General features: G+C 43.8%; 1 protein-coding gene across 1 annotated transcript; it reads right to left on the bottom strand.

Annotated features, from left to right (window-relative positions):
* Positions 1 to 408: 408 nt before the first annotated feature.
* Positions 409 to 5,849, bottom strand: GPR78 (G protein-coupled receptor 78; the record flags this gene model as incomplete). Its single annotated transcript, XM_080343958.1, has 3 exons — positions 409 to 646; positions 4,565 to 4,678; positions 5,182 to 5,849. 3 exons carry the CDS (start codon positions 5,847 to 5,849, stop codon positions 409 to 411), a joined length of 1,020 nt encoding a protein of 339 aa, XP_080200084.1.
* Positions 5,850 to 12,204: the final 6,355 nt, after the last annotated feature.

Genomic DNA, 12,204 nt, shown 5'->3' with positions numbered 1-12,204 from the left:
TCCACGGCTGCCAAGTTACATGCACAGCATAGAGGACTCTGTACCTCTCCTTCCAACCTGGAGATTCCTGTGGTCCCAGAAGATGCTGGAATATCACACCTGAAGTGGGACACTCCAAAATATACCAAGTCTTCAGATATGAGACAAATGAAAGCTCTCTAAGCTTCTCTAAAGCATCCAAAGGCTCTCTCAAAACCCTCAAGCCTACTCCACTCACTCAGGGTCAAGGCTTTGCCATGTATCGTACTTGGCTGCAGACCAGGGAAAAGTCCACAACAAACTGCATCACATTAATGCAGCTTTCACACCTTGAAGACACTGTCACCACTGTGAGCACAAGAGGGAAAAGGCAGCTTCCCAGCAGCAGCAAACACCTGTCTCACTCGAAGGGGAATGCTTTTCATATTGTTAGTTTGTTCTGTGCAAGCAGTAATCATTTTCAGTGTCGAGAGAGCTGTTGTACCCCGATGATGGATACAGGTCCCTCTTGAGTATCCTATTGACAATGTTGATCAGAACTTTTTTGTACTGTTGACGTAAAAGCGAGTAAACAAATGGATCTGATGCAGCCTTACTGTAGGTGAGGCACTTGCTTATAACTCCCCAGTAGTAATTTATGGTAACAAAAGGAAGGAGCTCTATCAACCTGTTAAACATTAAAGAGAGAAGGAAACACCTGAGGGTTATATTCACACTGACCCCAGTGCTCAACTCATGCTTCATGAAACATTAAAGTGACACTTATTTTCTTACAGTACACAGTCTCTGCAGGAGAAGGGCTCTATACTTACTCCTTGAATTCAGCAAAGGCAAAGGAAACTTTCCTAGCAAGGCCGCTGGGAGACAACAATCATTCCCAGTATGAAAAGAAAGAAAAGTGTGTTTTTGAAGTTAATGCTCCTGTACATCAGAGATAAGAAAGTGCTGGAATTTATTGTTCACTTTCTGAATTTAGAGAGTTGTGCTGGTAAGTGGTCAAAATTTTGGTAACATAAGTGACTACCCCTCTCCCATGGCAAGCCTGAGATAGACACAAGTGACTGGGAGCATCAAGGCTCACTCAACTCAGTGGACTGAGTGGTGCTGTTCAGTAACACTTGAGACATTCAGGTGTAACCCCCTTGACATCAGGCTACTACTCCTGCAAGTTGTGGGTCTCCTCTAGGTCCTTTGTCATATCTGCCAACGTATGTAAAGGTTTTGGATACTATGCATCACTCAAAGGACACAAGAAACCTGTACTAGACCACTGAAACCAGTGCCTCAGATACAGAACAGTTAAGCTGAATTACACCACTGCTCTGAATTATTACATATGCAAAAAGGATTCATGTTAGACCATTGTAGTATGAAGAACAACATGGCAATGTTTCAGAAAGATTTAAGTGGCAGTGGCAAATCCACACTATGCTTAAGAGCACAACTGCATCTGCTTACCTAGTAAAGTTTCTGTGTGTACTTGACTGACCACATTTGGCCAAAGAAAACAAGGAGACAACATTTTAATCATCATTACATGACCAGCCAGCTGCCTCCAGGCCAGTGTCTCCTAGTCTGTGTTTTGTAGGTGATTAGTGGCCTCAGCACCTCAGTTGAGATGGGTACATTAATCATGGGGGAGAAACTGCAACCAAGTTAAACACTTTTTCCACAGAAGTGAGAGCAAATCTTCAGACTATTTCAGCAAATGTCTAGCATACAGTGCATCTGCAGTGAGAAAACTTTCCAGAAAAGTGGAAAGAACATGGTGAGAAGTTTTTATTATCTGGGTATCTTTTGTGAAGCCTTTTGCAAGACTAAGAATATACTGTTTTGCTATATTTATTCCAGAAGGGAAAAAAAAAAAAAAAAAAAAAAGTACCACGAGAAAAAATAACTTTTCCTGTACCCTAAAACATCATTGTTTGAAGATGTAAGATCAGAAGCTTTGTCAAGGCTTGAAGAACCTTTTGGCCTCTTTCCAAAGTGCAGAGCTCCCAGCTTGCAGGGCATTGACTTTTGAAGTTGTTCTGATCCCTCCATGCAGAAAAGTTGACTTATCACCACTAGGACTGAACATTGCAACAAGTGGTTGGACTTCGTCAGGAAAATTTCTCATTTATATGCATGAAGCTGAAATAATTCCTGTGGCATGTGCATTTAAAAAACAGATGACTTCTGTTTGAAGCTGCTTGGAAAAAATTCCAGTGAATTCAAAACAGAGAATAGGAAGGCACAAAATGTGAGGAATAAATAAATATATGATAAATTACTCTTGTTGCATGCTTGCTTAGGTTTGTTGCATCCTATATATCGTCCTGATACAAGAAATATACATTTGATATTCACATGTTTGATGTTTTTATAAAGACACTAAATAAGAAGAATTAGGTATCCTTCAGTCATGAAAACAGATATATTGCTATGTCTTCCCTTTAATCTACTATGGGCCCAAACATAATTGCACTGTAGCCAACATAAGAAAAATTACCTAGATTTTAATAAGATGAAGGGCCTGTACAAATCAAGTCAGCCTTAGAAATATCCATCTGAATGCATGTCAGTATCATGTTCTTGTTTTCAGTGCTGCTACAGAAAAGATGAAATTAATCTGTCTGCTCTTAGTGAACAGACGAATATTTTGCTAATGATCATAATTTCATTCAAATTTCTGAAATGAGGAGCAAATATTAAGCTCACAACACAAATTGAGTCACCAGGCCAAAGAGCAAGAAAACGGGAGGGAGATCTCTGCCTCCACAGAGATTCCTTCAGTGTCACCTGCCCTAACACCAGAATGGTGGAAGAATGGAGAACTGTGCATGTCAGCAAGTCCTCTAACTTCGACTCCACCACCACCTTTTATCCAGTGCCACTGCCTTGCCCTTGGGGCAAAAAGCCTTTGATGTTGTCTTCCCCAAATACTTCCCATTTCGCTGTCACTGGTCCACCTCAAGTGTTAGTGACTGAGGCAGAAGCTGTAACTTAAAACACACATTTATATAAACCCTCAGTCTTCTTTCTAGTGACACAAGATACCAGTTTGTCACATGTAGAAAACGCACCGTCTCACATTTGCCAAATGCAAGGTCTGAAAAAGGAAGTCACTTTTATTTTAGAGTTTATGAGAATTATCTCCACCCTGAAAAATGTGACAACACTGGAATTTGCTGAGCTTGCTAATGTTCAGATGGAAAGAAGATGGCAAAATCCACTTTGCTCAATATGATTTTATCCTGATTATGGCAGAAGTTAATAGAAAATGACTCAGAATGTACTGAAGAGCACAATTAACCTTTAAACTCTCTGATGTAATGTTAATACTTGTAATAATCCTTTCAACTGAAAAAAAAAAAAAAAAAAAGAAAGAGTTACCCAGGCGACCTGTCAGGAATCCCTGACATGCATTCAGATAAAGGGAAACTGATAGAAATGTCGTGCTAAAGGTTAAAAAATATTGTCATTTTTGTGCACTGGGCTCAATCTGTCCCTTGCCCATACAAAAAGAAGGGTAATGACTGTGATCATAAATGGCCTATATACATGTGACTGTGAAAGATCAGTGCTCTAAAGCCAGACAATTTCTGCAAGCTGGTGTGGCTGCAGACCCTGGCAGCTTGGCAGAAACCTTGAGGAAACCCTGACTAGGGTGGTTTTGCAAAGACTAGTGCACCTTCCTTGACAAAAGTAGTTCTCTTTAAATGTGTCTTGAAAACACTGTGAAAAGGGACATAATTTTTAAAAAGACACTAGTGAAAAATTTAGCCCGTTTCAATTTAGATATTAAAGGCTCAATCCTGAGGTGCTGCAATTCAGTAGAGTTAAATTGATTTCCAGCTCACTGATTTATGCAAGAATTTAAAATAATAACCATATGTTGTTTAAAGACTAAGAAAGTACAGAATGAGAATGATACATGACTGTTTAAAAAGGTGTAAATCACCAGGGTGGATGCCAATTATTCTGACCAGTTGAGGAGCATGATGTTTCTTATACATTATTAGTTTTCCTGGGAGATGACTCTCACACCTCATCACAAGGCTGTTGTGCACCATTACAGACATTAAGTTTTCCAGACACAAAGTTTAACTGGCAAGTTATCACCCCGGATAAATTTAAATTATGTCACCAAAGCTTCCAATAAGTTTGGCCTCATGGCTTTAAAAAAGAAAAAAATACTGAGCTAATCACGAAAAGCTGTCTGCTTTCCTCTCTCTTGCTCTGGTCGTGCTAATAAGGGAAGGTGGTGAGTCTTTTAAACTGCTTTTATCTCCCACCTGCATGCAATTAATTCCTGGTATCTGTCCTAAAAGCCTCTTGCTCTTGGCAGAGGCACCCCAATCTGGCTGCAATGAAGAAAGGAGAGCCAGAGTTTGCCGAGGCTTCACCAGCGGCTGGGCATGCGGGCAGGGTCGGCGTGTGTGCAAGTGTGAGTGCATGTGTGCTTGTGTATTCTGCCCCTCAGAACCAAACCCGAGTGTTCGGCTCTGGCACCCCAAAATTAGCTGTAGCACCCTCCGAGCACCTGTGCGTCTGAAGGTATACTGGTCCCGGAAAGTCCCCCACCCCAATAGACGATACTAACCTGGTGATAATGTAAGGACCAAAACAGATCACGAACGACCCTATAAAAATACTGATTTTCTTAGTAGCCCGTTGCCTCCTCCGCTTCTGCTCATTAAGACAACGCTGCTTCACACTGCAAAGGGAAAAGAGCAGTCGGTGGGTTAAGGCAAGAAGAGCGGAGAAAAGATGTGAACCCCGGGAAGAGGGAAAGGACTCGCTCCCGGCCAGAGATATCGTGCCCGGGGGGAGGGCAGGGCAGGGTAGCCCCCGGGGGAGGGAGCGCAGCCCCAGCCCGGGAGGGTGGCAGACCCCTGGGGAGGTGAGGGCAGCCCCGGCTCCGGCGACTCTGGGGACGATCGCACTCACCAAAGCAGCGGCTCCCTGTTAAAGGGAGCTAGGGCAAGTGGGAGCACCTGGCGAGCGGGACTAGCATTTAAACAAAGCAGGCTACAAACGCACAAGCCACCGTCTTCTGGCAGTGTAAGCAGCGTCTGAAACTAGAGGCAGAAGGGTTCGCCATGTGGCCAGGGCAGTCAGAAGTGAAGGAAAGGGTGCTGGGGAGGCAGGACATGCTCTCCTCCCGGGGTACCTACCGCAACTGCCCTGGGGCTGTGAATACCAACACGCATGCATTACCTGGGGTGTATATCCACCAGTAAAACCAATGTCTGCATGGTGATAATGTCTATCCGCTTGCAGTGGAACCGGGCAACTTTCAGCACCTTTAAGTAGGTGAAACACAAGATCACCAGCGACAGCATGAAACTAGTGGAGTGAAAGACGATGGTGAACACTGTAAACCTTCTCCGTTCCATCTCTTCCTTCAGGTGCAAGGTGCAAGAGGCATAAACGCTGCTGTAATCTACCCACGAGTAAAACAAAGATACCAAGGGGAACGTGAGGGAGTGGAGCCACGAGTAGCCCATCAGTATCACTGCATCCTTATACCGCATTTTGCTGGTGTAGCTTAAGGGGAACACCACGGCAATCCATTTGTCGATGCTGAGTGCTGCCATGCTGAGCATCGTGTTGGAAGTCAGGAAAGTTTCCAGGAAACCCACTGCCTTGCAGACGCAGCCCCCGAGGGGTTGCTGGCTCCTCAGGATCCCCAGAAGGGTAAAAGGCATGTTCAGGACGGTGAGGAGCAGGTTGCAAAAGGATAAGTTCACCAGGAAAATCCCGGCGACCTGCTTGCGGATCTCCGTACTGTAGACGAAGCATAGCAGCACCAGGAGGTTGGAGAGCAGAGAGACAACCAGCACCAGCACGAGGAGCAACGCCAGCAGCACGCCTGCCAAGTCCATCTCTTAGCGGGTCGCCTGGAGCGGGCGAGGGCAGGAGGAAGGAGACATCCGAGCCGGCACCGCAGCCTCTCCTGCCGCCGCCCGCGGCCGCCCGCGCATGTTGCCGGCGGCGCGGACCGGGGGACAGGGGGCCGGGGGAACGGGGAGAGGAGCCGGAGGCAGAGGGGTGTAGGGAGAGGAGCAGGGGGCGGGGAGCAGAGAGGAAGGTGCAGAGAGAGGGGCGAGGGGAACGGGGCTGGGCGGGCTGCCAGCCGGGGCAGGGGGGAGAGCTCCCGCGGGGAAGCGGGACCGGGATACCTGGGTAGCGGTGCCAGGAAGCGGGGGAGCGGAGTCCGGGCGAATTGGGGACGGGGCAACCGGGGACTCGAGCCGGAGGTAGGGGTGAGGTCGGGGCAGCCGGGAATCGGAGCCGGGGAGAGGGGTCGGGGAGCCGGGGGAGCGGAGTCGGGGAAGCGGGGCCGGGGGTAGCGGGGAGCGCGGCCGCGGGAGTGGGGAGCGGGGCCCGGAGCCGAAGCGCGGTGCTCGCTGCGCGCTGTCCGCGGTGCTGAAGCGGGAGCTGCCCCGACGGCCGAGCCGCGCTGCCTTCAGGCTGCTGTGCCCCCCGTGCTGGTGCCCTCTCCGGGTCCCCCTGCGACGGGGGCACGGCCGCCTTCAGGCACTGAGCATCTTCCCCCGCTGCCCAGCCCCTGAAATACTCCAGCCGCGGAGCCTCCCGCGGCGACTCATGCGCAGACGAGCGGCTGCGAGGCACAGGCTCAGCCAGAGATCGCGGAGTCGGTTTGATTCACTCCCGGACCGCAGGCGACAGCAACAGGAAGCCCAACTTTCCGCTAATGCGCAGCTCAGGAAGGATCAGAGCTGGCGGGGAATCGCTGGTAGTTTAATGTCTGTGCCGTGCTCAGGAACGCCTTGAGCACACCGGCTGCATTTAGCGTTCAGGAAACCTGTCGAAAAGCTACTGTCTCTGCCCTTGGAAGGTTTCCCCTCTCCATCTGAGGGACTACTTGCCCTTTCCCCTGCTTTGATTTCATAGCACCTAGAGGGGTTATGTTTGCCGTGGGTATCCCCACTGTCCTCCTTGGTCAACAATAGGGGGAAGGATGCTCTTTGGTTAGCGACTTCACTTTGGCCACTTTAACTCACACTTTTGAAGTTGCAGCTGGCTGAACAACTGCCCACATTAGAGTGGTGCTGGCACATTCTGTGGAAAACTAAAGTCTCTCTCTTACCATTTTCCACTTAAACTCTTAGCACAACAGTGCAACGGTAAGAAAGGGGTTTTTTCAGTTATCACATTGTGGCAAGAGCTAAAAAGACAAATATGAAAGAGGCCAGAGATTCTCCCTTTGCACCTGTTAGGAAAGTGGATCACGTGTCTAGTGCCCAAAGATGCTATAAATCTTGTCTTAGATTAAAAAGTAAAAGAAATATAGATGGGGAAAAAAATAGGACGTAAGTTTTGGTGCATAAAAGAACTGGTACAGAAAAAATCTGCCACATCTAATCACCATCACATTTTACAGTTGATTGCCAGAACTGACAGGAAGAAAAGGAGAAGGGTAGCTTTCCCACTATCCAAAATGACTATTAATATCCTAAGGAAATGCTGCATTGTATATATTGTTCCTACAATGTAGCCTTGTCACGCAAGTGTGACCACTGTGTGAATAACTACACATAAAAGTGCTTGGCAGAGCCTGGAGGCAATGTTTGTTTGTCTGTTTGTTTGTTTTTCCAACAGCATTTATAAGCTTTGGATCAGGCCCTAATTGAAAAGCTTGCTATGGTACGTTGTATGTCTTATGGAAAGAGCAAAGCAACAAGACATGAGATGAGTTATTTGGAAGAGAACCAGAACTGTATTATTCCTCAGGATGGAAAGAAATTTAATGTTTTCTTTGATCAGAAAGCTGTCATTTCCAAAGTTAAAAAGAGCAGATGCAGTTGACAGTGCTTATGCTTGACAAACAAAGATCCAATATATATCTGTGTAAGCATTTGAAAAAAAAAATCTATAAAAGCATGACAATACCAATTCTCTCAGAGTTCAGTTGTTGCACTTCTATCATCAGAGAACTAACACTGCAGAGCCAAATGCTGCACAGAGGGTTGGGAAAAATTGAACTGTCATGGGAGAAGCCAGCTGTATCCATTCAGAGCAGAGGTTCTGCAGTTACTCCCTCTCTCATGGCAGCAATGCTTAAGATTCCTGCTAGTCGGAACCCATCTATAACTTACCTTTCATTTAATAGTATCACAAGGTTATGATGCTTTTATGTTAGACATCTGGGATTAGAGGCTCTCTGTGTAGTGATGTGAGGTGGGGTGGATGTTATTTTATATCATCACAGAGATAACCTAGATGTGCTCTACTCTTACTGTGAGAGCTACTTGAGAAGCTATTTCCTGTTGGATCCAGACAGAAGGCAACTTCTGTCTCTTTCTGACTCTCTTCTATGCATGCACACATAATTTCTCTAATACAACCTTTTGAAATGAAGAATGAATTGTTTCTGAAAACTAATGGAGAAACAACACATCAAAACAAGACAAGAAAAAAAAAATAAGGTAGCAAGCAGCAGAAAGCCAGGAAAAAATGATTCTGCTTTTTCACATGTGCAGTGAGTTGTACAGTCCCCTGAAACAATATCCTGGGCTCAAAGGACCCAGTAGAAATGAAATTGTTAGATTTCCCCTTCTATTTTCAGTGGAACTTTGTCAACATGACAAGTTAAGCATATACATGACTTTCTGTGGGATGTAGGTCCTCTGCTGACCCTTTACCATTTACAGGATGCAAACCATAACATTTCACACCAACCACCTTTCAATTTAATGTTCAAATACCCATTTACAGCTTATGAGGCTGAAAACTGGCATGTGTGTGAGACCAGAAGGCTTGAACTTGCCACTGTGGGTCTATGAAAGTAGGCATCTGCTACCTTAGCCCCTCAAAAGACATATGCTCATGCTACCTTTTTGCATATAAGCAGACACACATAAATTACTGCAAATGATAAGAATGAGTCATACTAAACCTACATATTTTCCCAATCAAGATCTTACAGTATTTACTTTCACAATCAAGGATGCTGTCTTGATTGAAACTGGGGACAGTGGAGACTGCTGCAATACAAACAAGAAAAGGGAAAAAAAAAAAAAAAAAAGAGAGGTGCTTGTCATTAATTATCCTTTAATAGACATAAACTATTCAGTTAGCACAGATTAGGTAAGTACTTGAGACTTTTGTTCTAGTAGCTGCATCATTCATTAAATCTACACATTCATCTGTTCTAAATATTGACCACAACTTATTGGATTTAATGGTTAATGGACTGTATTCACTGAAAAGAAATAGGGGACGATTGAAATTCCCTTTTAGTTTCACTCCAGGAGAGATGTGTCATGCAAATTTCAATGTAGATCACAACTGAGCATAATTCAGCTTTAATCAATGTATTCTGCAAAGGCTAGGAACACATTTAATTTGGTTCTAATTTTAAGAAAGCATGATGAAAGAAGGAGGTCTCAAACAAATTACATCAAATAATTTGCAAGTACAGAGAAAAGCAACCCTTTCCCCCAGCTTGTCTTATAATAAGTGAAGAGAGGGAATTTAATTTATAATAACCAATATGGGGGGAAATGGAATGGCTCACAGAACCAACATTAAGAACAAAGCTTTTTACTTCTAGGCCACTTGCTAAAAAGTGATCAATTTCAAAAGTGAGGAAGAATAGTTAATACCCATCAGATTTTTCAGCATGCTCTGAAAACTGCTCTGGTACTCATAGCTCTCAAAAAGAACATGGAAACATATTCTCATCACCACAATGGCAGCATGTGTGTCATTGTTGTCTTGCTAGTTTTAGTTAATGAAGCTTTAGTGAAGCTAGAGTCCTTCAGCCCATCAAAACTCAGCAGCGACTTAATTTTTTGTTATTCTCTTGTCGTTTCTTTTCAGAGTCCTGCTTTATTATTATTTCAACTACAGGGTCTTTGAGCAAGCAGGGCATCCTTACCTACTAGACTAACACAGCTTTTATTCTTTCTGCAACAGTAAGACAAATGAGCAAGTAGACAGTAGTAACGTAATAACTGACATGCTGTTAGTCTCTTCAGAAAGGATGTGAGGCCTGACTCATCAGTCTAATACAACTCCACAACACTGTTCCTGTGGCAGAATTCCAGTGGGCACATTTACCACCTGTGGAATAGCTTTGTCATAAAGATCTTCCTCAAATGGAGTAAATCCAAACTGAAAGGACTGCACGTTCCTCCTGTAGCCCCCTACTTTGCAGGGAAAACATAGAGCAGTAAAAAGTATGTGTATTTATCATAACTATCAGGGAAGGGAGAACAGTAAAAGAAATATGAAGCTTAACTGTACAGCAGTTCTGCATACTGAAATTACTTCAAAATTCTTAAATACTACAATAACGAATCTCATAGTTCAACAGATAAAGTTGCAGTTGGATTAATGCAATATAACATAACAGTTTATGCACACAAGACATATTCCTACAGTTTGCAAAAATTGATCTCAAAATAATACAAGCATAAAATATTTGACTTTGAGGGTGGAGCTGAGGTTTGATGGAATAGGTAATAATGTCACAAGAATAACTGGTGAGACCACACCTCAAATACTGTGTTCAGTTTGGGGTCCTTCACTACAAGGAACACACTGAGGTGCTGGAGAGACTTCAGAGAAGGGCAACAAGGCTGGTAAGGGGCCTGGAGCACAAGTGTGATGAGAAGCGGCTGAGGGAACTGGGGCTGTTCAGCCTGGAGAAAAGGAGGCTGAGGGAAGACCTTATCGCTGTCTGCAACTGTCTGAAATGAGGTTGTAGTATGGGGGGTGTTGGTCTCTTCTCCCAAGTAGCAAGTGATTGGACAAGAGGAAATGGCCTCAAGTTGCACCAGGGGAGGTTTAGATTGGATTTTAGGAAAAAATTCTTCACTGAAAGGGTTGTTGGGCATTGGGACAGGTTGCACAGGGAAGCTGTGGAGTCACCATCCCTGGAGATGTTTAAAAGGCATTTAGACAAGGTTCTTAATGACATAGTTTAGTGCTAGAGTTAGGTTATGGTTGGACTTGATCATCCTGAGTGTCTCTTCCAACCAAAATGATTCTGTGATTCTATGAGAAGAGGAAATGGCCTCAAGTTGCACCAGCAGAGGTTTAGATTGGATTTTAGGAAAAATTTCTTTATGGAAAGTATTGTGAAGCACTGGAACAAGCTGCCCAGAGAAGTGCTTGAGTTACCATCCCTGAAGGTATTTAAAAGACATGTATATATGACACTTAGGGACATGGTTTAGTGGTGGACTTGGTAGTGTTAGATTAAGGATTTGGTTTCATGATCATAAGGATCTTTTCCAACCTAAAGGATTCTATGATTCTGTGATTCTATTCTTGATGTTTCTTAATGGAAATGAAAGTGCATGGATACTGGAGGATGAAAGGAAAACAGCAAAATATTCAGAGAATTAAAACAAGTTTCAGCTGAGATAAAATTCTAAAAATAGATATGGATGAATATGTGTCAATGCTTCCTCTTTCTTCCACCAGTGCATTTTGTCTTCGTTGCCCACAACATGAGGCAGCGGATAGAACTAGCATTCTGCATTGCAAGATTCAGCTTTGGAATAAAGCTCTCTGGACTTTCTTCTTAGAGTACAATGCAAAAATGTAAATGCAAAAATATGCTATTCTACTGAGCAGAAAAATAAATTGATTTGAGTGAAGTTTGTGTCAGGAGGTAAACAAACACTAACAGCTTTCACACAGAACAGCTTTATGGCTGTAATGCAGATCTGAAACTTTAATGGAGGAATACTGTTCCCCCAAGCAAATGGCACAGGAACTTGAATCTCTGTCTTCCATAACTCAGCATTAAGTTCTTCAAAATACCCAGGCTATTTCAGTTCTTTCCTCACATTTGCTCTACAACAGAGTTACTCCTGATTCAATTGAATGTTCGGGACTTGGGTCATAACCAGAATTTTTAATTTCACTAGGGTTCAATTCTTTTGCAGTCTTGAGAAAAAATAAAATGGTGAGTGGATTCTCAATGTTGAATCTCAATGTAAGAAAACGTGTACTCTTCTTCCATTTTCATCTATTTTGTCCACATCTTAAGGATTTAGTATATTGATAGGAATTTGATAACCTGATAGGAATAAAGATTAGAGTACATTTTTCTTGCTGTTTTTCCACAGTGCCTCACAAACACTGTGGTTCATACTAGCAGTGCTGTACTACACTAGCTCGTTATAAAATTTATCAAAGCTGCAGGCATGGGGATGAAATTCCCAGGAGTCTTTTACTGGCATTTTCAACAAATGTGAC

Source organism: Nesoenas mayeri (genome assembly GCF_963082525.1).
Source record: "Nesoenas mayeri genome assembly, chromosome: 4".
In the NCBI taxonomy this organism is placed as follows: domain Eukaryota; kingdom Metazoa; phylum Chordata; class Aves; order Columbiformes; family Columbidae; genus Nesoenas; species Nesoenas mayeri.
This window is presented reverse-complemented; position numbering and strand designations above follow the sequence as displayed.